This window comes from Molothrus aeneus, chromosome 1 (genome assembly GCF_037042795.1).
Source record: "Molothrus aeneus isolate 106 chromosome 1, BPBGC_Maene_1.0, whole genome shotgun sequence".
Classification (NCBI taxonomy): domain Eukaryota; kingdom Metazoa; phylum Chordata; class Aves; order Passeriformes; family Icteridae; genus Molothrus; species Molothrus aeneus.
This window is the reverse complement of record NC_089646.1, coordinates 129,810,084-129,834,731: the sequence shown is the minus strand read 5'-3', so window position 1 is coordinate 129,834,731 and position 24,648 is coordinate 129,810,084. Positions and strand designations below refer to the sequence as shown.

General features: G+C 39.9%; 2 protein-coding genes across 7 annotated transcripts in view; both read left to right on the top strand.

Moving 5' to 3' along the window:
- The first annotated feature begins 9,129 nt into the window (after positions 1-9,129).
- On the top strand, positions 9,130-12,922 carry POLR2K (RNA polymerase II, I and III subunit K). Of its 5 annotated transcripts, none has more exons than XM_066547670.1 (4): positions 9,130-9,215; positions 11,489-11,552; positions 12,265-12,357; positions 12,767-12,922. In XM_066547670.1, the coding sequence occupies exons 2-4, from the start codon at positions 11,492-11,494 to the stop codon at positions 12,787-12,789; spliced, it is 177 nt and encodes a 58-aa protein (XP_066403767.1). In that variant the 5' UTR covers positions 9,130-9,215; positions 11,489-11,491; the 3' UTR covers positions 12,790-12,922. The 5 variants fall into 5 exon arrangements, with proteins under 5 accessions (XP_066403767.1, XP_066403785.1, XP_066403757.1 ...); XM_066547688.1 differs by having other exon boundaries at positions 9,130-9,300; XM_066547660.1 differs by having other exon boundaries at positions 9,142-9,226.
- Positions 12,923-14,364: 1,442 nt separating this feature from the next.
- Positions 14,365-24,648, top strand: part of SPAG1 (sperm associated antigen 1) — a 37,711-nt gene continuing 27,427 nt past the window's right edge. The window contains exons 1-8 of one of the 2 annotated variants that reach the window (XM_066564995.1): positions 15,400-15,425; positions 15,622-15,646; positions 15,734-15,875; positions 16,428-16,587; positions 16,909-17,034; positions 21,641-21,708; positions 23,580-23,698; positions 24,175-24,280. In XM_066564995.1, coding sequence (XP_066421092.1) covers positions 15,736-15,875; positions 16,428-16,587; positions 16,909-17,034; positions 21,641-21,708; positions 23,580-23,698; positions 24,175-24,280 — 719 coding nt within the window. In that variant the 5' untranslated portion in view covers positions 15,400-15,425; positions 15,622-15,646; positions 15,734-15,735. Of the gene's footprint in view, positions 14,416-15,399; positions 15,426-15,621; positions 15,647-15,733; positions 15,876-16,427; positions 16,588-16,908; positions 17,035-21,640; positions 21,709-23,579; positions 23,699-24,174; positions 24,281-24,648 lie in introns of those variants that run through there. The other variant, XM_066565001.1, reaches the window with a different exon arrangement.

The window sequence follows — 24,648 nt, the reverse complement described above, 5'->3', positions numbered from 1 at the left end:
CTTCTGCTTGACACTTTGACTTTGTAAATAAAGATACCACTGTTGTTTCTGAAACAAACAATAAAAGCAGTCACCAAAACCCTCTCAGATTAGAGAGAAAGCATTTTGCAAGTCTATCAGATAATAGTCATAATAAAAGTGTTGTCATTAGTCTCAGTAGAAACAGTCCTTATACATAAACACAAAAATAGATGGTTAGAATTAAGTGATTAAAATGCACATTGTATCGTGAGGCAAATAAAACATATATCCAGTTAGCTAACTGACCTGACATTCCTCAACTATGGAAAAGCACTTCAAATAAGCTACACAGCAATTAGAGGCTCATTGGTGCTGAAATTGGCAACAAAACTCCCCAGCATTCCAGTAGAGCCAAGATTTTTATTAGCACTGTTACTATATAGTTCAGTACTCAAAAATGAGCAGAAGCTCTGGTAATAGATGAGTTTAGACAAAAGACATTTTCTCCTTAAGTAAAATAAGAGGATTAATCATGAAGTTACAAGTCTAGAAGTCTCCCTATTATTTAGATCCCTAGAGTCCCCAGAGGGAATGAAATTGACCTCTAGTTACAAAGTGAAAAGTGCTGTTTTATCTGCTTTAACATTTAAGTGTTATTTTGTAAAGAAGCTCTCTGCTTTTGGTCATCTCTGCAGGTAAACTGAGTGTTCTGAAGGCTTACATTTTAAAGAAAATGACTACTCACCAGGTACATAGAATTTAAGAGCTATTATATATTTTTCTAGAAAGGTTAGACGTGGCTAATGCACACACTTAAATAAAAGGTGTGGCAACAGGCTTACTTCTGCCACTCACACACTGCAGAGTTTCTCCACCCTAACTGTAGAGGCATTGGGTCACTGCTTTCTATGCACAGTAACTGTACAAAAGATGTTATGACTAATGCAGTGAGAGGGCTGTTCTCACAGACACCAAAGTCATTCCCATCAGGGTTGCAAGACTCAAGAGTTTGAATCAGCACCTTTTACTGTAGTATGTTGCCTCTAGAACTGGCTTCTAGAACTAAAAGGAACAAAAAGCCTAGAATTAGCAACTGAACTTTCAAAACAGAAGTAGCAGTCTTTAAAGGTGGCTTCAACCCCAACTGCTAAGCCATTGCTAATATCCCAACAGTCCTTTCTTAATCTAGCCCTAAGCCAATAATACTAGCAATGGGAACTCAAACTGCTCGAGAGAAGGGAGGCAGAACTATTCTTTGATGATCTTGGATCATTAATCAGCATTTTTGACCCATATGGAAAGCACTTTTTAAGATAATTGCAATATTAAAAAAAAAAAAAAGCTTTGTTTTGTTTTCTACTGTAAGAAGATAGCAACAAGAGAAGTTCAAAAGGAAAAGGATGTTAAACAGCAGAATGACAGCTTGGTGTTGAGACATACACAATCTTGCTAATATCAGTATGAAATCAAATAGACTTAAACAAACAAAATCCACATACATAACTGAGAAAAACTCTTCTATCAAAGACAGGTATGTGAAAATAATTCCAAGACAACAACAAACTGAAATCTGACATGATTGACATCTATAAGACATCTATATCTATTGACATCTATATGATCTGACATCTATAAGTACCTTTCTTTCCCGTTTGTTTTCTGTCTGTGCTTTTTTTGTTCTCTGTTTTACACAATGAAACAAGTGACAGCACAAATAGGAAACACAAGGGCAAAGCTCTTAGTGTTTAGTGAATTAGAGATTACTTCTTTGCTGCTGCAGGACCAACTCCAAATAGCATTTAATGTTTCATCTGAATCACTTCTCCATGTTTTAGTAGACCTGTAAGTACTGGTGTCCCCCAGTGGTTGATCCTGGGCCCACTATAGTTCAGCTCATCATCTGTGACTTGGATGAAAGGGGCAGACACCTCCCTCAGCAAGTTCACTGATGGCACAAAGCTGGGAGGAGCAGCCAATACCCCACAGAGCTGTGCAGCCCTTCAGAAGGACCTGGGCAGGCTGGAGATGGGCAGAGAACCATCTGAAACCCAACAAAGGCAAATGAAGATCCTGCACCTGGTGAGGAACCCAGGGACCACCAGTACAGGATGGGGGCTGACCTGCTGGGAACAGCTCTGCAGAGAAGGTCCTGGTGGACAACAAAATGTCCACGAGCCAGCAGGGTGACCAAGAAGGCCAATGGTACCCTGTGGTGCATGAGGAAAAGCATTGCCAGCTGGTTAAGGGAGGTGGTCCTGACCCTCTGCTCAGCCCTGTTGAGGCCTCACCTGGAGTGCTATGTCCAGTTCAGAGTTTTCCAGTTCAAGAAAGACAAAGAAATACTGGAGAGAGTCCAGTAGAACTATGGAGATAATTAGGGGACTGGAACACCTGAGTTATGAGGAAAGGCTGTGGAATCTGGGCCTGTATAGCCTGGAGAAGGGACCTTATCAATGTCTAGCAGTATCTGAAGGGAGGGTATCAAAAGGATGCAGCCAGGCTCCTCCTGGTGGTACCTGGTGATAGGACAAGAGGCAGTGGTAAAAACTGCTGCATAGAAAGTTCCACCTAAACATGAGAAAAAAATTTCTTTACTGTGAGGATGACAAAACAGTGGAAGAGGCCACCCAGAGAGCTCATGGGGTCTCTTCCTCTGGAGATACTCAAAAGTCATTTGAACACAATTCTGAGTAATATGCTCTGAGGACCCTGCTCAAGCAGGAAAGTTGGACTAGGTGATCCTTCCCTATGGTCCTTTCCAATCTTACACATTCTGTGATTCCATGGTTTTAGGAAATAGGCTGAAAAGGCTTTGTCATGAACCAGAAAAGAACTTTTTCCTATATTTTTAAAGGTATGGAATCTCTGTGCAGTACACTGCTATACTTCAGTTGATTATTCATGCTATGAGCAAAGGACCACATGAGCATAGCTCTTCTTTTTGTAAGAAGACAAAGACCTATAAAAAATCTATCATAACAAGAGGGCATTATCTTCATTTTTATGCTGAATTTTGGAAAACTACAGTTAGTTAGCAAATGTTGCCAGTAGATATTATTGCCAAAAATGTTGATAGAAATTTAAACTGAATGCTAGAGACAGCTGTTCAAAATCTCAATCCCACCAAAAAAAAACCAACCCAGTCACACATCCACACTTACCTTTCAAAATATTAGTATTTCCCTTAAATACAGTCAAACTAACCACACATTTAACAAAAGCCCAAAGGCTCCCAGGCTTAGAAAATTAATTTTCAGGCAGGATGCTGAAGAAGCAACAACAGGAAAACCTCATGCTTGCAGGTTCACTCTCAGGCATTCTATGGGAGAACTGAGAACAGAAAAAAAATTAAAACATTACAGTACAAAAGAAGCAAACTTGTGTTTCAAGTAACACAAAAATCACAGCAAAACAAGATTTTGCAGCTATAAGGGAGGTCAGAATAGCAGAGTTAAAGAAATTTGGGTAACTCTAGTAGAAGCCGAATATAATGCTGTACAGCGGCCAGCGTCCGGCAGGGGGAGCTCGTGAGCGCACGACATTGATTCGGATCTATTAGAAAACATTACAGGAGAAAATAAATAAAATTGCCAATTGACAAAAAAAAAAAGTGAAGAATGGCCGTCCATTAAGCTTCATTTCACCTCTTTTCTATACCTCTCAATTCATCAATACATTTTTATACTTATGTTTACTTCTTTACCCCCTACTTCACAATTCTGAGACCTCACATTGAGTACTGCCTTCAGCCCTGAGGCCCCCAAAAATAAGGAGGACATGGACATGTTGGAGTGAGTCCAGAAGTGGAGCATGAAAAAATCAGAGGGCTGAAGCACCTCTGCTCTGAAGAGTCTGAGAGAGTGAGGGCTGCTCAGCCTGGAGAAGAGAAGCCTTCAAGGAAAAATAATTGTAGCCTTTCAGTACCCCACGGGTACCCATCAAGAAAGCCAGAGACTTTTTACAAGCACATTTGGTGATAAAACAAGGCAGTAAGGACTTTAAACTGAAAGAAGGAAAGCTAGGCTAGATGTTAGGAAGAAATTCTTCACTATGAGGGCAATGAGACACTGGAACAGTGTCTCAACAGGTTGCCCAAAGAAGTTACTCCATCACTAGCAGTGCTGAAGGTCATGCTGGATGTAGCTCAGAACAACCTGATCTAGTAGAAGGTAGCCTTGCCCATGGAAGGGGCTCAGAACTGGATGACCTTTAACATCCCTTACAACCTGAACCATTCTGGGATTTACACAAACCCCAGTATACACCTCAAGCTTGCATATGATTTTTTTCCAAAATGTAGTACCTGTACAAGTTAAGCTTTAATTTAACATGAGGTCTCATTTTACAAATACAAAAGGAAAAGCCTTTCAGAGGTGCTGAACATTTCCCATAATAGAGCAAAGATTCTATTTCTATTCATAAGAGATACATAACAAAAGCTCTTATAACACTACCTTTTATAAACACTTTTTTATTATGAGAATTTCATCTACTAAATTTGAGCCATAACACCACACCTTTTTCATTTGGGGATCTTTAACTAGTTCCTGAAAGTTTTATTAGCTTTGTGTTAGATGTCATCAAACAGATGTGCCTGGAAGGAAAGACTGGTCACACCACTAGGCAGTTACAGAGGAAGTAACAAAATCCATATGTACTAAGGACAGATTTGTGTGCGTTTCTCATATCTATTATTAATTTTTCCATTCTCAAATCAATTTACAAATCAACTGCAAATTTTCTGGGAGTTTACTGGACAAAATAATTCATATTCAGAGACCCAAACTAAATTTAGGGCAGGATTCACAGATTTGGACAAGGAATAATTTCTAACAAGTTTAGTCTTCCCAAGCACCCTAAAGAGATGAAAATGTTGGTTACTACAAGGTAATATAAATGGTATCTCCAATGTAGACATAAATTCTAGGATGGAGTCACACCTGTTCCTAGCAACTTATATTCCTCAGTAATACACACAGAACACTTATGCATTAAACAAGACATTTTTTGCCTTTTTTTAAAAACCACTGTGGTGACACTGCTAACAAAATAGAAAAAGCCTTGGTGATACAGAAGTATTTTTGCTGTTATTTAAATAGATATGGTATCTGCAGTAAAACAGACTCTGCTCTTTGGCCCCAAAGTCACTGATACCTTCCTGGTAATAATACTGAAGATGACACAGCCAAATCCTGTCTGCATGATGTGGGTCACTTACCCTAATTTGTGAAGCAAATCAAGATCTTCCAATGCAAAAGCGGTGTATTCAAAGTATTGCTTACCCCTAGTGATAACCTGAAGTGAGAAAGGATGTGGAGAGAAAAGAGAGAGGTGCAAGAGAAACATTACCCAGCTGAGAGCTTTCACTCCACAAATATATGTGTTAAGTGCAATGCCTAATTACCCAGCGATGGCGATAATTGAGACGCAGCTGAGGACCAGCACCCGAGGGTCTCTCAGTCCCCTGGGTTGCCGGACACGAGCAAAGCAACCGCTTCGCTTTCTCGTCGGGCAAACCGGTGGGCACAGGAGCGGAGCCTGGAGGCCGCCCTCCCACCGGGAGCAGCTGAGGCGGCGGCGGGGCACCCCGAGCAGGGCTGAAAGCGAGGAGCAGGAGTGAAGGCGGGCTGGAGGAACTTCAGCAGCTCTCGCCGCCCGGCCCGGGGCTCGTTGCCCTTGGCGAGGAGCCGCTTCGCTCTCCCCACCCACACCGGCCCCTCGCGTGCCGCCGCCGCTTTCCCTCGCTCGGCTTTGAACTACCCGCCCTGACCAACCGCTGCTTCCCCGCCCCCTCCGCGCTGGCCCGGCCGGGAGCCTGAGGAGACCGGGAGTGCCCAGACCGCCCCGCGGGGACGTGAGGGAACAGCGGCGAAGCTTGCCCCGCTCTTCACGCTTTATACTTCAGCCCCGCGGCCCCTGCCGCACCCAGCCCACTGTTAAAGCGTCCCCGAATCGCTCCTGCCCCTGCTCTGCTCTCCAGAGGAGCGCAGCGAGGGTGAGGTTTTCCCGCCTCTGCCAGAGCCCACTCCCGCTCCCTACGGTGGAGGGGAATGGGGGGCGGAGGCGCAGGGGCGCCGGCGCTAAGGGGTGCCTCAGGGGTGCCTGAGGCATTCACAGCTAATAATCCTTATCGGCACCACAGCCTTTGGGTTATAAGGGCGCTAGTTAATTTGAGTTAATTAGCACCTTTTTACCCGACAGCCTAGGACTAAACAGTCACAGATAGTTTGTCAAGTACATCACTTTCAAAGCAGTCGGGAGGAGGATCCGGACTCCAGCACCGCGTAGGTTCTCCTCAAATCTCCCCGTATACTTTTTGCCAGAGATTCCAGGAAGGACCATTCTCCCTGGCTACGGGGAGAGCACATTTTCCACACCTTGTCCTGTCGTGAACGGCCTACGGGCTACTCCCGTTTAATTTGTTAAAAATCTTGTAGTAATTCAGAAACTGGCGGCTGAGTTTTGCTGTGGTTTTAGTTTTTCTGTATACTAAAATAAAGCCAAACAAAAATCCCGACCCAAACACAAAACTGCCAAAACTACGACCACATGGATGGCTGTTTTTCCTGGGCTCGGTAAGGATAACGTGAGGCTTCACACCGGCGGGATGGGGAATGTCAGACCTAAAACCGACTCTAAAAGCAACACCTACATTTTAATAAGCAAACTCCCGGTTTAAGTAACGTAAGCCCTGTTCGTAGGATCTGGCAATTTCTCAGCCTTCCCCTTTGGCAACTCCGCTCCTCCTGGTGTGAGGCTGCCTGAGAGGGCCCCGAGGAAATAAGGGGTTAAAAGTTCCCTACCCGGAGCCGATGGAAACCGACATTTTTAGGGAAAGAATATCGGTTTATTTGACTACAAGGTAACAGTTATGTCTAAAAAAGGAAAGGCTCTTGGAGTATCTCCCCCTTCATTTTTAAAAGGAGAAAACATTAAAAACTTTCTTTAGGGTAGTAGAACTTTTCTGAAAGTGCTTTCTGTAGTACCGTCTGTTTCGCAGGAACTGAAAAAAAATTGTTTTTCAAATAGCTGTACTTTTTAAATAAAATACCTTCTCAGTAAACCTGGAAGCTTACTAGTGGGACAGCCGCTGCGAGCTCTGTCTCCATCACTCAAACCTGGATGGATTTATGCGAGCTGGATCAAAAATATCCAAGAAATTTAACAAGTCGTAATTGCGACATTTTATGCAATACACAGAAGTCACACTACAAAGTGTGTTTTAACAAAAAGAAACAAAAAACGAACAAAACAAAAACAACAACAACAAAACCCAACCAAAACCTGAGAACGCTACTTCTAACAAGTGAAATGAGGTGAGACATTCTGCAACACTCTCACTGCGCTCGGTTACGGCTGCATTTCTTTCCCCTGTCTAAAGCACCTGTACCCCTGTGCCTTCCCCATCTCGACACACAAGCCTTTCCTCTCATTTGCCTACCCATTCCCTAAGAATTAGTTCACTTTACAGTACAGTGGGAGTCTCTCACACAGTCTCAACACTCTCTGCTACTCTAAATCCGAAGGAGCATCTTTAGGGCTAGAATTTACCAGCAGATGGGAATGGGACTTACCAAAGCTCTCCTCTCGTACGTAAGGGGCGGATTTTATCGGAAACGCCTGAAGTAACCGAAGCTTTAAGATCTGGTAAAGCATCCCATTTTTCCAAGTGAATGTTGAAAGGATGCCGATAATCAAACAATTACATTATTTCTTTAATAATAATGGAAACATTATTTTCAGAGGATTAACTAAATTCTTCATGGAGATATATTTATTAAGTCCTTTTAAATTTGTCAGCTGACAAACGCGTTTTTAAAATATTAACGAGCCTAGAGAAATAATACCGGGGGGAAGGGGGGGTTCTTTTGTGCTATTTGCCTTTTTAGGACTTGTTAATTTCTTACCATGCGTTTACCAAAAAAAGATAGAGATCAGGCTGTTTTTCTCTTCTGTTTAAACCTCTTGGTACCCACCCATACCAGCGGCTCCGTAGCAGAGGAGTGGATGCAAGTAATGACCTATAACAATACCTCTGCCTTTTACAAACCATTTTTCTTGCCCGTGCTTCATTCTGACATTCCAAAAGTTACGTGTAGCTTTATTCTTAAAGAGCAGTGTGAAGAAGCAAGTCTGAAGCCATTACTGATTTCATCACGTCTAATTTAAACACAGAATTAGGAAAACTACAACTATTTATTATTACCTGAGTCCATTTTAGGGAAGATACAAGTCCTATATGAAGGTGATTTGCTGGTAGGAGAACATCAATGAATTACAACTATTAAAACCTCATCCGTACTAATTTGGATGCTTAGGAAACAATTTTTATTCAATATTGAGAAACAGAAAGAGATCTTTCCTTAAACTAGAGAACCATAGAACGATCTAGTAGTTTAAATTGGCATGTTCACAAAACATAGTATTCCTTAAACATGGGGGGAGGGAGGAAAGAAATACAGCAAAGATACCTAATTATACAAACTGTCAGTAGAAGACTCAAAATTCCTACCACAAGCGAGGTGGAGCCAGTGACAAAGAGCAAGAGGGGTCGTTTCAAATCTTGCCCGCACTGTTTTAGTTCAGTACATCGGGAAATACAGACATATGAACTTCTTTCATAACAGAACCTTACATTTAAAATGTGCAATATATATGTTTGTAGTGTGTAAGTCTGGCTTCATGCGGGTACATACGATACCGATCACGGCATCAAAATATCAAGATGCCGGGTTTATCCACGAAATTTTTGTTAAAATGCTTCTGAAAACAGAGGGGACCTTGAGGTAGAACACCTCGGTGGTTTAAAACTCCGCAGCCGTATGACCAGATCTGGCGCGGGGCATTGTCTATCCCGAACATGTTGGGTACAGCTAAATAAAAGAATGAAAACACCAGGTACCTTGGGGCTCATTTTACCTAACCATGCAGCTGCCTACTTTCTTCATTGACAACTGACGCTGCTATTCGTATGGAAGCTTGTGTCTTAAAATAATCTGTAATCTGTGTGCCTTTTTTTTTCTCCTTTTTTTCCCTCAGGTGGGTAACACCCAGAACGGAATATTCGTTACTGCCTCAGCCTCATTACCACTGACGGCGCGGAGCCGGAGCTGGCGGCGGGGCGCAGCACGCCCCGCCCCGCGGGCGCCGGGCGCGCGTCATCAGCGTGCGCCGGGGAGGCGGCGAGGCCGGCGGAGCTGCGGGAACCCGCGGGCGGCTCTTCCGGGTGTTCCCTTCGCTGCTGGGCGGTGCTGGTGCGGCCGTGGTGGGCAGGGAAAGGCCGGGACCAGGCTCGTGGGCTTCGCTTCTGCGTGCCAGACCCGCGGGACGGTGCGGGAGGTCGGAATTGGGCCGGGATGGGGGGCCTGCGGCCCGTGGGCTGAGAGGGCTATCTGCCCTTCTTCTTCATGGGCTCTGCGGGACGTGAAGGAGCGGGTTGGCCTCTTTTACGGGTGCATAAAAGATGCTCGGAGAGAGGACCTCATTGATATGTAAAAATATCTGAAGCAAGGGGTGCCAAGAAAACGAAGCCAGACTCATTTTGGTGGTGCCAAACACTAGGACAGTAGGCAGCAGGCAGAAACTGAGGCACAGGAAGTTCCACCTGAATAGGAGGAAGACCTTCTTTACAGTGCGGGTGACTGCGCACTGAACAGGTTGTTCAGAGAGGTTGCAGAGTCCCCCTCACTGGAGGTACTCAGAAACCATCTGGGTGCACTCCTGTGCCATGTGCTCTAGAACGGTCCTGCTTAAGTGGGGAGGTTGGATCAGATGACCCTGTAGTCCCTTCCAGCCTTTCCCATTCTGTGATTTGAAGTGCTCTTGCACATGGTACCCCCAGGTCTCTGCAATGGATCCACCCCAGCACATGTTGGTGCATCACTGGGCCTGTTGGCTCTGCCAGCTTGGTGGCACTTAGGGCTGCAGGGTGTGTGAAGGCCAGCTAAACTATGCAAAACACAGAACTGTAATTCACTGCTGCCCTTAGCAGCAGTGTAATTTTGCTGCACAAGCAGCACTAACCCAGGTTATTTAGCTACAACGTTGATCCACCTTAGTTCAGCTCTGTGTTTTAGAAGAGTCTGCTGTTTTCCAGTGGTAATGGGTGGCTGCACATATCTTACTGCAACGTGCTGACACAAAAAACTGTAGCACATGTGAGTTAAGATACCACTATGATTATGGTGTAGCATACTTGAAAGCTGTAGAGTTTAATGGATTCTTTCCAGTTCTCCTAAATGGAGTGACATAGTGGGAGTTTTAAAAAGATGGTTTTTCAAGTGTTGATCAGACTCCTAAAGTATGAAATGTCTTTGCCCTGTTTTCAGTATCATAGTTTTCCCAGCTGAATTTATGCTGAAACAAACTCTGAAGCTGAGGAAAATAATATTTGCTGTAAGCAAAAGCATCAGAGAGCTGTTCTCGTAAGGAAGCATCAAGAAGGCTATTTACTGGTATAAGGGTTAGGAATTCTTGTTTTCTGTGTCAGAACAGCAATACAGAAAACAGCAGCCTCAAAAAACTTAATAGGAAATATTCGTGTTCTTGTCTAGACTTAAATTTGGTGGGGGAAAAGTGTTTATCTATGTACAGTAACCACCTTAAAATTCATGGTTGTAAGGACATTTACATGTTAGGATAGGATTACTTAAAGATTGGTAGAGTGTTTGTGGAGTATATGTAACTATTTAGTCTGATGCCATGAAGAAATACTTGTCTTTAAATTAAAGTCTGAACAATCAAAACGATTACAGGACATTAAGAGGTGTTTGGAGAATAGCATTGAGTTATTACTCTTGATTTGGTAGGATTTGAAGGGTTGAATTTCATGTATGACCACTCATTGTTTGGGGTTTTTTTTGGTTTTTTTTTGTTTGTTTGTTTGTTTGGGGTTTTTTTGTTTTGTTTTTGTGGGGTTTTTTTGTTTTGTTTTGCTTTGCTTTTTATTTTCCTCTACTCTTCTACCCACAGTCTGTTCCCAGTATTTCTAATACCTTAGAACAACAAATAGTGTATCAGGTTAGCTAGTGTGTCAGAGGAGGAAGAAAGATGACAAGGCTTACCTTCTTTGTTAGCACCATTGTTACAAGAGTGGCATATAAGAAATTATTGAACTTTATATTTCCAGCAAGGAAATTCTTAACTTTGGCAGGAAGGAGGAAAAAAAAAATATTACTCACTAGTCTTTAATGTTTAAAATACTGTTTAATAGAAAATACAGTGTTGTCCTCATCCTTAGAGGTTTTCTATACCAGAGTGGTAAAGCTCTGTGGAACCTGATGTTACTTTGCTTTTAAGAAGTCGAACTAAATGACTTTCTGAAGTCTCTTTAAACCTGAATTAACCCATGCCCTGTGCATCAAATATAAATGGAATTTGTTTGTATTTACTTTTAAGGAAGTGATTTCATATTCTCTTACCTTCAGCTTGAGATATTAAAGTGATTGTGTATGCCTTGGAAACAAAAAACAAACCAAAAAAACCCCACACCCAAGCTAATGTGCATGTTGTGTATTTTCTGTTTTAGAACATGGATTCACAGAAGGATGTTCAGCCTCCAAAGCAGCAGCCAATGATTTACATTTGTGGAGGTAAAGAAAAGACATTACTGATTTTTTTATTACTTGTTACTGGAGATTTGGTGTTTTAATAATGAATGGTGCTTAGTCATTATACGGAAGGGTACATAGATAGAAGTAGTTGCAGTGTTTGTCCTGATGATGTTTAAAGCTTTATGCATTGATGGTGACACACATATGGGGTACATACACAGTGTTGTGGAGATAATTCCCTAGAGCTTGTGTTGCTGTGTGGAGCTCCTCGATCTCTGTATGTTTTATTGACAGTGCTGTAAGGGCACTCAGGTATTCCTGAAGTACAGTAGTCAAATTCTCTCTTACCTATAGATAAATCAACAACTTAAAAATTAGTGATTTTCAGGAATCCCTGGAATATTTTGTCTTTTAAGGCAATAGACTTTGGACTTTGGAGGGATGAACTGAAATTTTCATTAGTAGACTATCTAGTATCAAGTGTGGAATGTGTTCTATGCAAGAATATTTGGGTGATTTTAGCAAGATTCTCTTTTATCTTAATGTAAATGAAGCTTGCTTTTTATTTTCTCTTTTTCTTTTTTTCATGGTATCTTGTTACCATTGAGCTCTTGATATAGATTAATTACACTTGCTATGTTTGTTTGCCACAAGTAGGAATTTGACTATCACACCTTTTCAAAGTTATCTGTGCATTAACAGTGCTGTTCTTCTTTGCCCCCATTTCCTTTTTCTTCCTCCATAACATCAGAGTGTCATACAGAAAATGAAATAAAGGCAAGAGATCCTATCAGGTGCAGAGAATGTGGCTACAGAATAATGTACAAGAAAAGGACAAAAAGATGTATCCTTTTACAAGTGCACTTGAATGCCTTTGGAAAGCTGTGGATGGAGACAAGAACAGAACAGAAGATTCAAACAGAAGATTCAAAAAATCACATAGCAATTCTTCAGGGTCAAAAATCAATTCAGTACAGCAAGCTACTATAGCACAATTTCTGCAGTGTTATTTGGCACCTGGATTTCTTTTCTGGCACTTTCTCTTCTTTTTCCCCATTTTGTTTATATATTAAGTTACTATAATCTGCTGGGTAACATACTGTGAATTGTTGATATTATTCAGCATCTTACTAAAAATGACTTTTGAAATACTTTATGTAGAAAGTTGTGATTAGATTTAGACAGTCTCTTTTCCTCTCCCCCATCTTTTTTTCAACCAGAACATATTTTTTTCTTTAACTGCATTATTCCAGTGGTCGTTTTTGATGCTCGATGATGTCTGCTGAAGATAGTGACTTCATGATACAATCTTTCTGATAACTTTGTTCTGTAAAACTGTTTGTGTGTAAATGCACGCTCTTATTTGTGTTTTAAGAGATTGAAATATTAAAGTTCATTGTAAAACTAAATTTTGTCTATATTGTCTTCCATCAGTAGATTTCTAAAGCTGTTGTTTAAATTGTAGTCAAAGTATGCAGTGTTTTTTAAATTCAGTGATAATTGTATTCTTTTTGAGTTATCTTTGTTTTCATTACTCTCATCTAAACTTTATTTGCATTTTAACTTTGCTAAATGTTCTTTGGACTCCGGTGAACTGCATAAAATAACTGTGGTTTGAATAAATTCTACTGAAAATGAATAGAAGGCTAGATTTGAAACAGATCTGGATTTCAAAAAAGAAAATCTTAAAGGACATCAGAGCACCCAATTCTGGCACCCAGTTGTGGACATGTCAAAAGTATGGATGTCTGAAAGTATGAAAAAATCATTTCTCCTGAAAGAAGAGGGAAAGGGAGGCAAGTTAAACATTAAGAAGCAATGCGGAAATAGAAATTTCTTAAGTGTTTGACTTGTTTGTATTCAAGGAAAGAATTAGATCTGTGTTACAAAGATTTTTTGGATAGCACCCCAAAAAAGTGGGATCTTGTTTTGCTTTTCAGGTGACTTTTCAGGGGTCTGTAATTTAAAGTGGTGGGTTTGTGATGATGAGCCAAAACTTTTTGCATCTGTTTGTAATGTGTGTTACATAATACTACTGAAGGGTACTACAGCATACTGCTGGATTGTGTGTGTCTGATCTCCGTTTTGATGGTGCTAATGGTGCTGAGATAACTTGCTTATCTCATCACTGTAATAATATCTTTTTTAAGGTCTGCATGACTGTGTGATGACTTGTAAATGAACGGCAGTGGCTTGGTATAGGGGATAAAAAGAGCATTCTGAGATGCTGTTTTGGAGCTGTTTGGTTAAGATTTTCTTAGGTACCTGATCTATGCTACAAAGACTAGATTTTTTTTTTTTCCTGGAAACCAGATACACTCGGGTATAAATTATAACCTTTTTTACTACACAATTGCCAGCAGTTCACCAGCCTGGCCTGCGCAGCGTGCACCTTGCGCCTGCACAGCAGAACGAAGGGGTTGGCTGTGACACGGCTGCTCGGAAGGGTGAGGAGGAGCGGGCGGCAGCAGCGCTGCCGAAGCTCGCCGGCAAACGGAGGCGGGCTTGGTCCCCGTGCGGGCAGGCCGGGTGCCTCTGGCTGACGGACTAAGGCGGCGAAGAGCCCCCAGTGCCCTCGGGAAGGGACATGGACCTCTGGAGAGCAGCGCTGGAGGAGTGCAGAGCTGACGGGCAACACTTAACTGGGGACACCGGCAGCGGGAGAGGGACCGCTTGCTCTCCGCTGAGTGAAATACTACGCTGAAACACAAGGATGATGCTGACCACAGCTGCACCCCCGGGCGCTGCATCTCTGCCCGCCCTCGGCAGGCGCTCCCCTCAGCCCAGATCCCCGCCCTGAGCCCAGCTGCGCCTGCGCGGCCTGGGCGAGGGCCGGGCGGCCCCCGGCTGCGGTGTGGGCAGGGCCGCGTCCGTGTCCCGGAGACAGCGCGGCCCCGGGCAGGTGGGTGCCGATGGGCGAAGAGCAGTGTGGCCGCTGGAGCCCGGCGGGGCTCTGCGGGAGCCTCGGCTGGGCAGCCCTGGGGCGGGCGGCACCGTGTCCCCGGCGCCATGTTGTACATAGCAACAGTTGCTAGGCACGGGCCCGCCGCGCTGCCCCGGCTCCGGCCGGGCGTGAGGGCAGCCCGGGGGCCGGCCTGGAGGTAAAGCCCCGATCCTGCCAGGGGTGTGTGGGGAGGCTGTACTGGAGCCGGGCTGTGTCACCGGGGGCCCTGGTCACCGCGGTGCCCTGGTGCTGGGCAGCTCCCGGCCACGGGAATAAACGGGAAAAACCGCCGGTGCTGATGAGCTTTTAATTCTTCTATTCTTCTTTAATTATTTCCTACATTTGTCCCTCTTTCCGTGCGACTTCTTCCTTTTCCAGTACTGAAACCGCAAAGTCTTGGGGCAGAATCTCTGTGCAGCACCTAATTATGACTAGTTATTATTTAAGTGATACTGTATTGTAAACGTTTTTTGTGTAACTACAAATTAATGTGCGTAATTATGCAAGACATTAGAACACAATTATTTTAATTTGGTTTATAACTACACATAGTTGTTTTCACATACTAGCTAGTTGCCCTTATTGTATTTCTTCAAAATTAACTGATTGCTTCGTGCACTATGTAAAAGGGGGGGGGGGGAAGGTTTCAGCTCCCTAGAGCTTGTGGTCAATACAGAAAAAGATGCACATGAGCAGATCAAAGGGACAGGGAGACAGAAATATCTTATTTGAATCCCTCATTTCTTCATTAACAGACTTACTGGAAAAGATTCAGATTCGTGTGTAATATAATCAGAGACCCAGAAAATGCAGTCATTGAGGAAAGAGAATTGAATTCATTTTGTCTACAGAGAAGCCAAAGATTTTTGTTCCCTTAGATATGCTGCATTGGTTAATGTCTTCCCTCTGAAAAAAGGAGTGTCCTTCACTATCTTCTCCTTTGTGATTATCCCACTTGGTTAAAACAGGTATGTGTTAAATAAAACAGAGAATGTGATAGGTAAAAATGGGCAATTTTTCTTTAAGAGGTCTTTCTGAATTGTTCTGACTTGCAGTAGAGTTGCATACTTTTAAAAAGCACATCTCATATTTCTGTCAGTAAGCCTCTAGTCAGCAAGAGTTAATGTGATCAGGCCTTCAAATCTGATATTTTTTCTTTTACAGGTCTGCTTGCATGAGACAGTGGCGAGTAAGCAATTTTATTCCTTAAATTTGCATTACTTCAAAATGTAACTAGAAGCTTACAGAATCACTTTTTTTTTCTTTTAATATTTAGTTATGGGTGATGAATCAGTACCATATTTTCTGGGTGAAGGAACCACTAAAACATATCAAATACCTATTAGTCATCTGGACTACAAATTCATTGAAAAATGCACAGATGTTAAGCACCTGGAAAAGATTCTCAGGGTATTAAGGTAAATTTATTTTTTTACCTTCATTAATAATTACATTCCTGTTCTGTAAAATTTGAGTGAACCCTTTTCTATTTGTCTGAACCTGTCTGTGACTTTCTAATTTAAAATTAAAGTACAAAGTTAAAGTGATCATGCTCAAAGTGTCCCAATGATAACACTAGAAATCCAAGTCTTTTTTTAACCATCCAAAAGTTTGTGTAGCTCAGTGCTAGGTTTTTTTAAATGCTGCCACTCTGTTTTGGTTCCCTCATGATCCATGTTGCATGACTAGCAATTTCAGATGCCACACCTGTTTAACTTTTGCTTTAAATGACACAAGTTTCTTTTTAATGAGCACTGTGGTGAGAACTTTTGAACAGTGTATGTGGGCATTGGAAAATGGTTGAAGGTTAATTGGGATTTTCTAATAAAAATGTTATTAGGTGTTAGTAAAATTGGGTTGTAACAGGAAAATAGTCCTCTGCAGTCACTGTATGGACTACACATGGAGGGAAACATGGAGGATGTGGTGCAATTCTTTTTTGTTAACATTTCTATCTTTGCATTTTAAAGGTCTGGGGAGGAGGGGTGTTACCCTGAACTGACGTTGGTTTGTGAGAAGCGAATTGAGTGTTTGGATCCAAGGAGCAGAGCTCTGAGGAAAGAGAAGCCTGCAGCCACAGCTTCTGATTTCACAGCTGAAGAATGGCAAGCAATTAATAGTGAACTGATGGTACAGGATCTCATTTATAGTGGTCCATAATACAATCACTGTGATGTATCAATCTTCTTATGCCTAAGTAGAATATAATTATTTGATTAAAAGAGGAAATTATCAAAGGATTATGTTTTAAAATTTATTTTTGCTTAATGTCACTGAACATTAACTGCCCATTTTAACTCTACGTGTTGGTTTTTTTTGCAGATCACTTTTTATTCAAAAAAGCACTATTGCTCTTTGTCTTAATTGCTTTTCCCCATTAAGAGCAGTGCTTTTTAAGGATAATTGCTCTACTGCCTTAAGGTAAAAAAAAAATTATTTATTTATTTCCAGAGCTGGCTGGCAGAAATGAATGAAGATGATAAGAAATCACAGCTCCTGAGAACAGACACACCAAATGAAACACAAGATAACTTGCCTCCCATTCGTTGTTCCAGCAGCTGCCTTCCCACTGATGAGGTATCTCCAGTTTTTCTAAAACTGGGAGATTTTATATGTATGAACTTCTAATCATTGTGCCTTTCTTACTAGATTTATTTTGTTAACCAGAAAATAAAAACTTTTGTTTAAGCATTGGTCTCTTGCAAGGGACCTTTAAGCTCCCTTGCAAGAGACCAGTGCTTAAACAAAAGTGCTTTCTTAGTACTAGCATGTGTATTGCAATAATGTTTTAATTCTGATCAAGAATTCACTGCCAAAGCAGATCTCTTTAAACAGCCTTTTATGTTCTTTGATTCATATTTCCAAGTACTGCTTAAGCATGTGAACTAGGCTCCTTCTGGATGAAATTATGCCAGGAGATTTTCTCCAGCTGCCAGCAGGCTTTTGTTCCATGGGACCAGTCAGAAGCCAGTCCAAAACAAACACCCTGGAACTCATACAGTGGGGATGTTAGAGCCTCTGCAGCAATTGTTTTACTCTGTAGCCACTCCTGTACTGGGTAGGCTATGGTGTATATGTAGCCTTTGATTGTGTTGGTACCTTGTGTTGATGTTCCCACTGCAGCTGTACAGCATAATTCCCAATTTAGCCCTTAAGCAGACTTAACAAATTTTCATGACTACAGAAAACATATTTACATTTTCCCCCCAGGTATTAGTTTCCTTACATTTTGCTGAGTTTTACTTTTTTTCATTTATTTATCTGGCTGAAATATTTTTTTTCTGGCCAGCTTTTCTTGCTAATACTAAATACAGTGCTGCTGAAGTGATTGGCAGACAAGTAGGTGTGGATGGGATTTTTCTGAATTGTCAGGTATTGTCACAAATCAGTTCAGTCTGATTCTCAAAATTATTTTTTTTTTAATTCTGGGACACTGCAATAGGAAATTCATTAAGCATTGTTCTTTTTGGAGGTTTGTGAGTCAGAAACATTATGAAGGGATCCTTACAGGTCGTGTGATCTTTCATACTAATTCCTATTTTCTTGAATAATTATGTATTAGTAAATGCCTGATCTGTGTTCTTATGTTGTCAGAAACTACTTCTTATTTGTCAGCTGGTACATAGATGTTGGACCAAGACATTTGGGATAGCTAGGCAGTCTCTGTTATGTGGTATACAAAGAGGCTGGAGATTCCAGTGCATGTTTTATAAGTGGTTAGTATTGAGACTGAGGTGTGCTTTTGTTTGGTTTGGTTTGTGGTTTGGTTTTTTAATTAATGTGTACTCTTTAATATTTTGCAATGTATGTTCCTATTGACTGTCCTATTTTGCTGAGATGGATTGTGCCACTATAGCTTTATCCTTGATTCATGTCCTGTGTAATTGCTAGAACAGAAAATGGTTTAATACAATGTGAACTCAGTAGACCCAGTTTAGCATGTTAGCATAAAGTGATGGAAAGTGTCTTGAAATCTAGGATATGCCATGTTACTAAAGAGGATGTGTTCTCCATTCAAAGACAAAATATTCACCTTTTTTCCCTCTTCCGTTAAACCATGCAGCAGTCTTCACATCAAATTTTGTTCTTTTGCTCATCAGCTTTTGTTCTCCCTACTAGGTTTTGGTGTTAGCATTATTACCCAGGAAACCTAGATATAGCTTTATGCTTTACCTGTGGTATGTGATTTCCATTCCTTTTGTCTAAGCAGACAACCTCTAAGGGAATTGTAACCTGTCCTGGAAGAGAGCAGGAAAGCCTGAAATATTTTATGCAGCACTACAGTTGTATCACCACTAGATTCCCACTGAATAAAAAGAACCTGTTTATATAGCACACACTAAATTTAATACCTGCAACATGAAATCTCAAAAAATTGAATAATGTACATAATCAGATTTTCTTTTTTTTCCTTTATTTCTTTCTTATAAAGGTATGTGTCATCTTACAGTTTTTAAACACGTTTGGCTAATCAATTGGGACTATAATTATTTTTCAGATTGGCATCATATAATTTTGTAAGTGGGTTCAAGTTTAGAATCATCCAAATTTATCCTTTCTGCTGGAAATAAATGCACAAAGCCATCCATAATTTTATGTTATTACTTGGTTGGAGACTGTTCATCTGATCTGATACATAAGAAGTTCAGCATTTTCAGTGAATCCAGTTCTGGAAATCATTATTGACCCTAAACCAGTGGATTGCACTAATGGGTACAAATTTGGTAAATGAAAGCATCTTGTTTTGTCTGTAATCAGATTTTCTTGCTGATACTATATGTAGGTGTAATTTCAATTCACTACTGATAGTTTGTAACTCTGTAAAGTGTTTTCTTTTAATTGCTGTGAATCCATGGGGGGGATTCAAAAAATGGGCTGAAAAAGAGTAAAATTTTTGCAATATTCCCCTCTATAACACAATGTGGAAATTTCCATTTTACACCCCTCTTTTCTTATCATGCTGCCCAGAACTGTCTTAACGGTCCACACTGCATAATTATAATTTTTGCTGCCTCATTTTGTCCAGGAGAGAAGTAAAAGCATGTGTTTAAAGATATTAATATTCAAAAGACTGTATTGATGGGATTTCAGCTTAGGCTTCTTTGCCAAACATGGTTTTCTAATACTGTTCCAGAAAGATTTGCATCCTCAGATACCTCCTCGTGCCACAGCCCAGGGCATGCAAAATGCATACAAGTTTTATGTTATAAAAATCCACCATGATAGGATTGAATAGCCTTCATGTTGTTTTGGATATTCTGAATTAAAAAATAACAGTGGTTAGCTGCCATAGAATAGTAAATGTTTTAGGACGGCCCACTGGAGAACCAAGGCCAAGTTGTGTCACCTGTACTGAAGCCAAGTTGTAAGTGTTCATCTTTGGTCCAGAAAATGTTCAGTGAGCTTCAAACCCAGTGGGATTCATACATTATGAATTGTAGCAGGAAACATGACAAGCACAGAGATTTATTTTTTTGAGTTCCATGGCATGCAAGTGTACATTTTTTATCAAAGCCTCTTGGATGAGATCCTCTGAAATATTATTGATCAGAAATTCCTGACTCTCTTGGAATCACAACTTGATTACAATTATTTCAAATATATGAGACTTGAGATTTTTTTTTAAATGGTGGGTTTTTGAGTCAATGTTTCTTCCTCATTCTATAAATGTACATGCTGTGGTTCTCTCCCTGAGCTGGAGTTGTATTAGTGTCAGTACCTTATGAGAGTCTCTTCTGAGAGTTGCAGTATTTTTGCTCATTTAAATTAAGTACTTTGGTTGAAAAAAAAAAACTTGATATTCATTAAAATAGTAATATACACCAGGATGGATATATAAGGATAACTCATGTTTCAGGAAGGTGTATTTAGGAGTATTTAGGAGCTCCCTCCTCTAAACATGTGTTGATCACTGAACATATTTGTCATTTTGTCTCGCTTCCTGAAAGACATAACATTAAGAGTAATTCTGGAGCTATATACTACAAAAATTTGTGTAACCTAACATTATAGATAGTCAGAAGTGTTTACAGGAAGGGTCACATTTGCATTATGTAAATTGAGGTGTTTACATCCAGCTGCAGAAGTATGTCCTCGTTACAGTGTCACCACTGGCAAAGCGAGTTTAGGAAGCTTCTGGTCATTTCTTTGGTCCAGTTTATCACATGCTGAATTGAACTGGTACAGATATTTGGAGATTGTACTGTGATCTCTATCAGATTGTTTAAACACAGAAAATTGTAAATATGCAATTCTACAAAGAATTACACTGGTCTAACTCAGTGAATGCTGGATTGCAAGGTAAGAGGAGGACTGAATGGCCAGGATAGGGTAGATGGGAATATTTTGAACTGGCTGTTCCACTGTGAAATACCTGTTTGGAACCACACCTTGCTATTAAGCATTTTGAAGTCAACAAGCAGGGAGGGGCATAGAAGTATAGTCTCATGACGGAGGTAGAAGAGATGCCAAAGGGGACAGCTAGGGAAATAGAGTCCATTAGTGTAGGAGATGGGTTGAGATACAAGGCAGTCAAATCTGATTGTCAGAACTGATTGTTGAAGGAACATCCTCAAGATAAAATCTTAGGTAAGGCAAGCTTCAATGATAAAGCTTGTCTAAAATCTAAAGTGGATGTAAATAATCGTGGAATTGACTTTAGTAAAGTGATAAATGGTAAAAAGAAGTTCAGACACTACTTTGAAGTAATTTATTTGCAAATTTGTTGTGAGTGTTCCAGGGGCTACCAAAATCTGTGCCTGGAATTCTCTTGGGAAAGGGAAGCCTAAAACCAGGTTCTGATTCACTCTCAGTGTCAAACACCTCATCACAAGGCTGGGTCTTCTAAAGACTGAGTTCTCCCTTGCTATGTTGAAAGGGTGGTTGGGAAGATGGCATCACAAGATACTCATTAGAAAGTTTCATTCAGTGCCTCTGTGATGTGACAGGACAGCGGACAAGAAGTGTGAGACTCAGGAGCCCCTCAGATTGCAATGATTTGTGAAATGCATCAAGATTTTCTTTAAACCAAGATGAATTACATTTTCAAGACTGAACTAAGATTAGTCATGAGTAGTGGTGGTTACTAGGAAAATATGTACTGCAGAAACAAAACCAAAAAAAAACACTGCAAATTCCACTGCAACAAATTGTCTTACAAGATGGCTGTTTGTTTCTCTTTTAGAATAAAAAATTGCAAAACAAACAAAGAAGCAAGAAAAACATACCACGGGATTACAGTGAATGGGACAAGTATGTTTAATTAATTTTATATTTCAGTTTTTAATAAATCTTATTTAACTAGGGAACACAGTGTATTTTGCAGAAACATAGTATTAAGGTCAGCATTTTAAGGAACTGTAACACTGGTGAAACTTCGGTTTTTCTTAATAAATATTCTGTTAAAATGCAGATGACACATTGTTTTGCTAACAGTTGAGAACAAGTTAGTCTACACTTTTGTACAAGGTGTGTGAAATATAGTAAAGCAGCAGAAAAATAAATAAAAATTGATTACTTAATTGATGAGATTTTTGAAAACAGCTGTAGGGTTATTTAACATGGACCTATAAACATGGACTTGTCTATATATAAAGCCACAGTTCTACACTGAAAACAAAACTGGTGAATACTTACTCCTGCACTGAGCCCCACTAACCTCAAAGAATGAGCTTCAGGCAGGTGCATCAGTTTACTCAGATGCAATTACACTTAATAGAGGTTTAGACAGTAACTATTTTAGAATGGATGGAGCTCTGATACAAAGACATTCTGCATCCTGTAATGGTGGCACATCACCTTCCCAAGTTACGTGACAGGTTCATGCCCAAATTGTTGAATACCGAAAGCAAACAGCACATTGTTATTCCTGTGTTGCACACTGTAGAAGCTTTTCTGTAGTTCCTGAAATCTGGATTATAATGCTATAGAATCAGAGTGAGGAGGCACAAATTTCCAGTGCAGTAGATGGGGATTTTGTGGGGTTTGGGTAATGAAACTATATCCCAAAGCCCTTACAAAAACCCTGTTCTGCATAAGTTTTGCATATACCCTGTTTTGCATAAGTTATTTTCATGCATGTATCTTTCAGAAATTGGTGCCTTTCTGCTCAAATGTGGACAAAGAAATTAGGTTATAAAAATAATTTCTGCAACAATTTATTCTTTCATTTATTCTTTACTCTTGGTACTGTATCTTTCCAAAGTAATTGTACAGATTTTGTTTACACATTTATGTACACAATCTTTAAGTGCTTTAACATGCTGATAATAGTACAGATTGTGAATTTTTCCATAGAGGGTATTTATTTTGGATTATGAGTACACTGTTTATTTTGGATTATGAAACAGAGCTGTCTGAAAGATGTTTTCCAATTTAAAGCATATAGTGGTTTTAAAATGCTTTGAGGATAATTCTAGAGCTTTCAAATAATTGTTTAGGCAATTTCTAAACAAAGAGTTTTGCTTCTTATTTTTAAAAAATATTTGAAATGTGCTTAATTTATAATAAATAGGTAAAAGTAAGCTAGCAAAAGATCAGATTCAAAATGGAGAACAATTAGTGTTATGTGAAAAGGTTTTGAGTTGGAGAAATTTTCAAAATAGTATCTTGATTTCAGAAAGAAATTATTCATATTGTTCAGATTATTGTGAAAAGGCTATTTTCCATTACACCCTACACAGAAAAGCAGTAAGAACAATGTTTATGTATAGTGTAGAAATTGATTATTACTATATTTATTTTACAGTATTACAGCAGCAATATTTCTTTGATATACATTCCTAAACTCTGTTTTCAAAAGCTGCTTTAGAGCTGCTTTGAAATGTTGTCTCAAGTTTACAGTATAAATTGCTTTGAAGCTGTTTCTTAGGTATTTTGGCCAAGGTTAAAGGGGATGTTTGATAGGGCTGGGATGGAGCCTGATGATACTGTTTCTTAAATTTTACCTGTCTGTTTTGGGGAATATGGTGAGGAGGTGAGGCAGAGATTTTTCTTGGTCACCAATAAATGAATGCAGCCTGTATCTCTTCCTTTGGTTTGTAATGAAAATACAACATGCCTTTCTGTCAGCTGAGGAGTCTTGCCATGCAGAATTATTGAATTGGTCATTTTATGAATTAAAGGTTTGATGTGGAAAAGGAATGTTCTAAAATTGATGAAGACTGTGAAGAAAGTAACTCAAAAGCAAGATTCTTCAGTAGGCCAAGTCTTCCCATAATTGAAAAGAAAATTGACACAACTGGTAATGTCTTAGAAACATAATTTTTCTTTGGTTGTAATACTGTGTTGTAGAGTATGGATACTAATTAAAGAAGTATATAATAAAGTGCCTTTATTTTTCAGCACCTAGAGATGCTAAAAGTTGTTAGATTTAAAGTGAGCTTGAAGCCATGTTTGAAAAAAATCTAGTCTTGCTTAATAAACAGTAAGAATGTTTATGTTTAGTTGAGAACACAAGGTAAAGAAGTAAAGCATATATCTGGTATTATAAATTAATCATAGAGCTTAGCCAACTGCTTTTTTCTTGCATTCTGATTTGTATGCCTATCAGAAGAATTTAGTGTTTTATTACAGAAAATAAAATACAAATTTTTCTTTTACCAAGCCACGTGCTTTTAAAATAATGCAAACTATGAGATTCAGAGTATTTTATCTGACTGTTTTGGTTACATCTGTGCAAGTTGCTAGTTGTTGTTATGTAGAAATATTTTTTGCTAGGAATGACAAAGAGAGAGAAAATTTTTATTGCTACTCGTGAAAAAGAAAAGGGCAATGAAGCTTTTGCCACTGGCGATTATGTGGAAGCAGTGACATATTACACTCGGTGAGTAAATACTATCGTGTTCTTATATTTTAATAACTCCTACTTGTGAACGTTGGTTTCAGACCAATGTAATTGAAGCAACTTCTTATTGAAGCAACTAGTGACAATTAGATTATTTTCAAAAGGGCAGAAAGATTTGACAGAAGAATATTTAAAGCACTGATCCATCCTCATATTAATTTTTATTTGTCGGAAGAGAAGGGGCTAGAAAGTGATGGAATGCAATCTGCAGTTGTCACAAACTTCCTCAGATTTTTTTAAACCATTGAGATTCCAAGGGCATGTTTACAAAAATAAAAGGATAATCAGAGTGCTGAGAAACTAAATAATTACAAATGTAATTTAACTCTGTGCTCTGAAATGGTAAG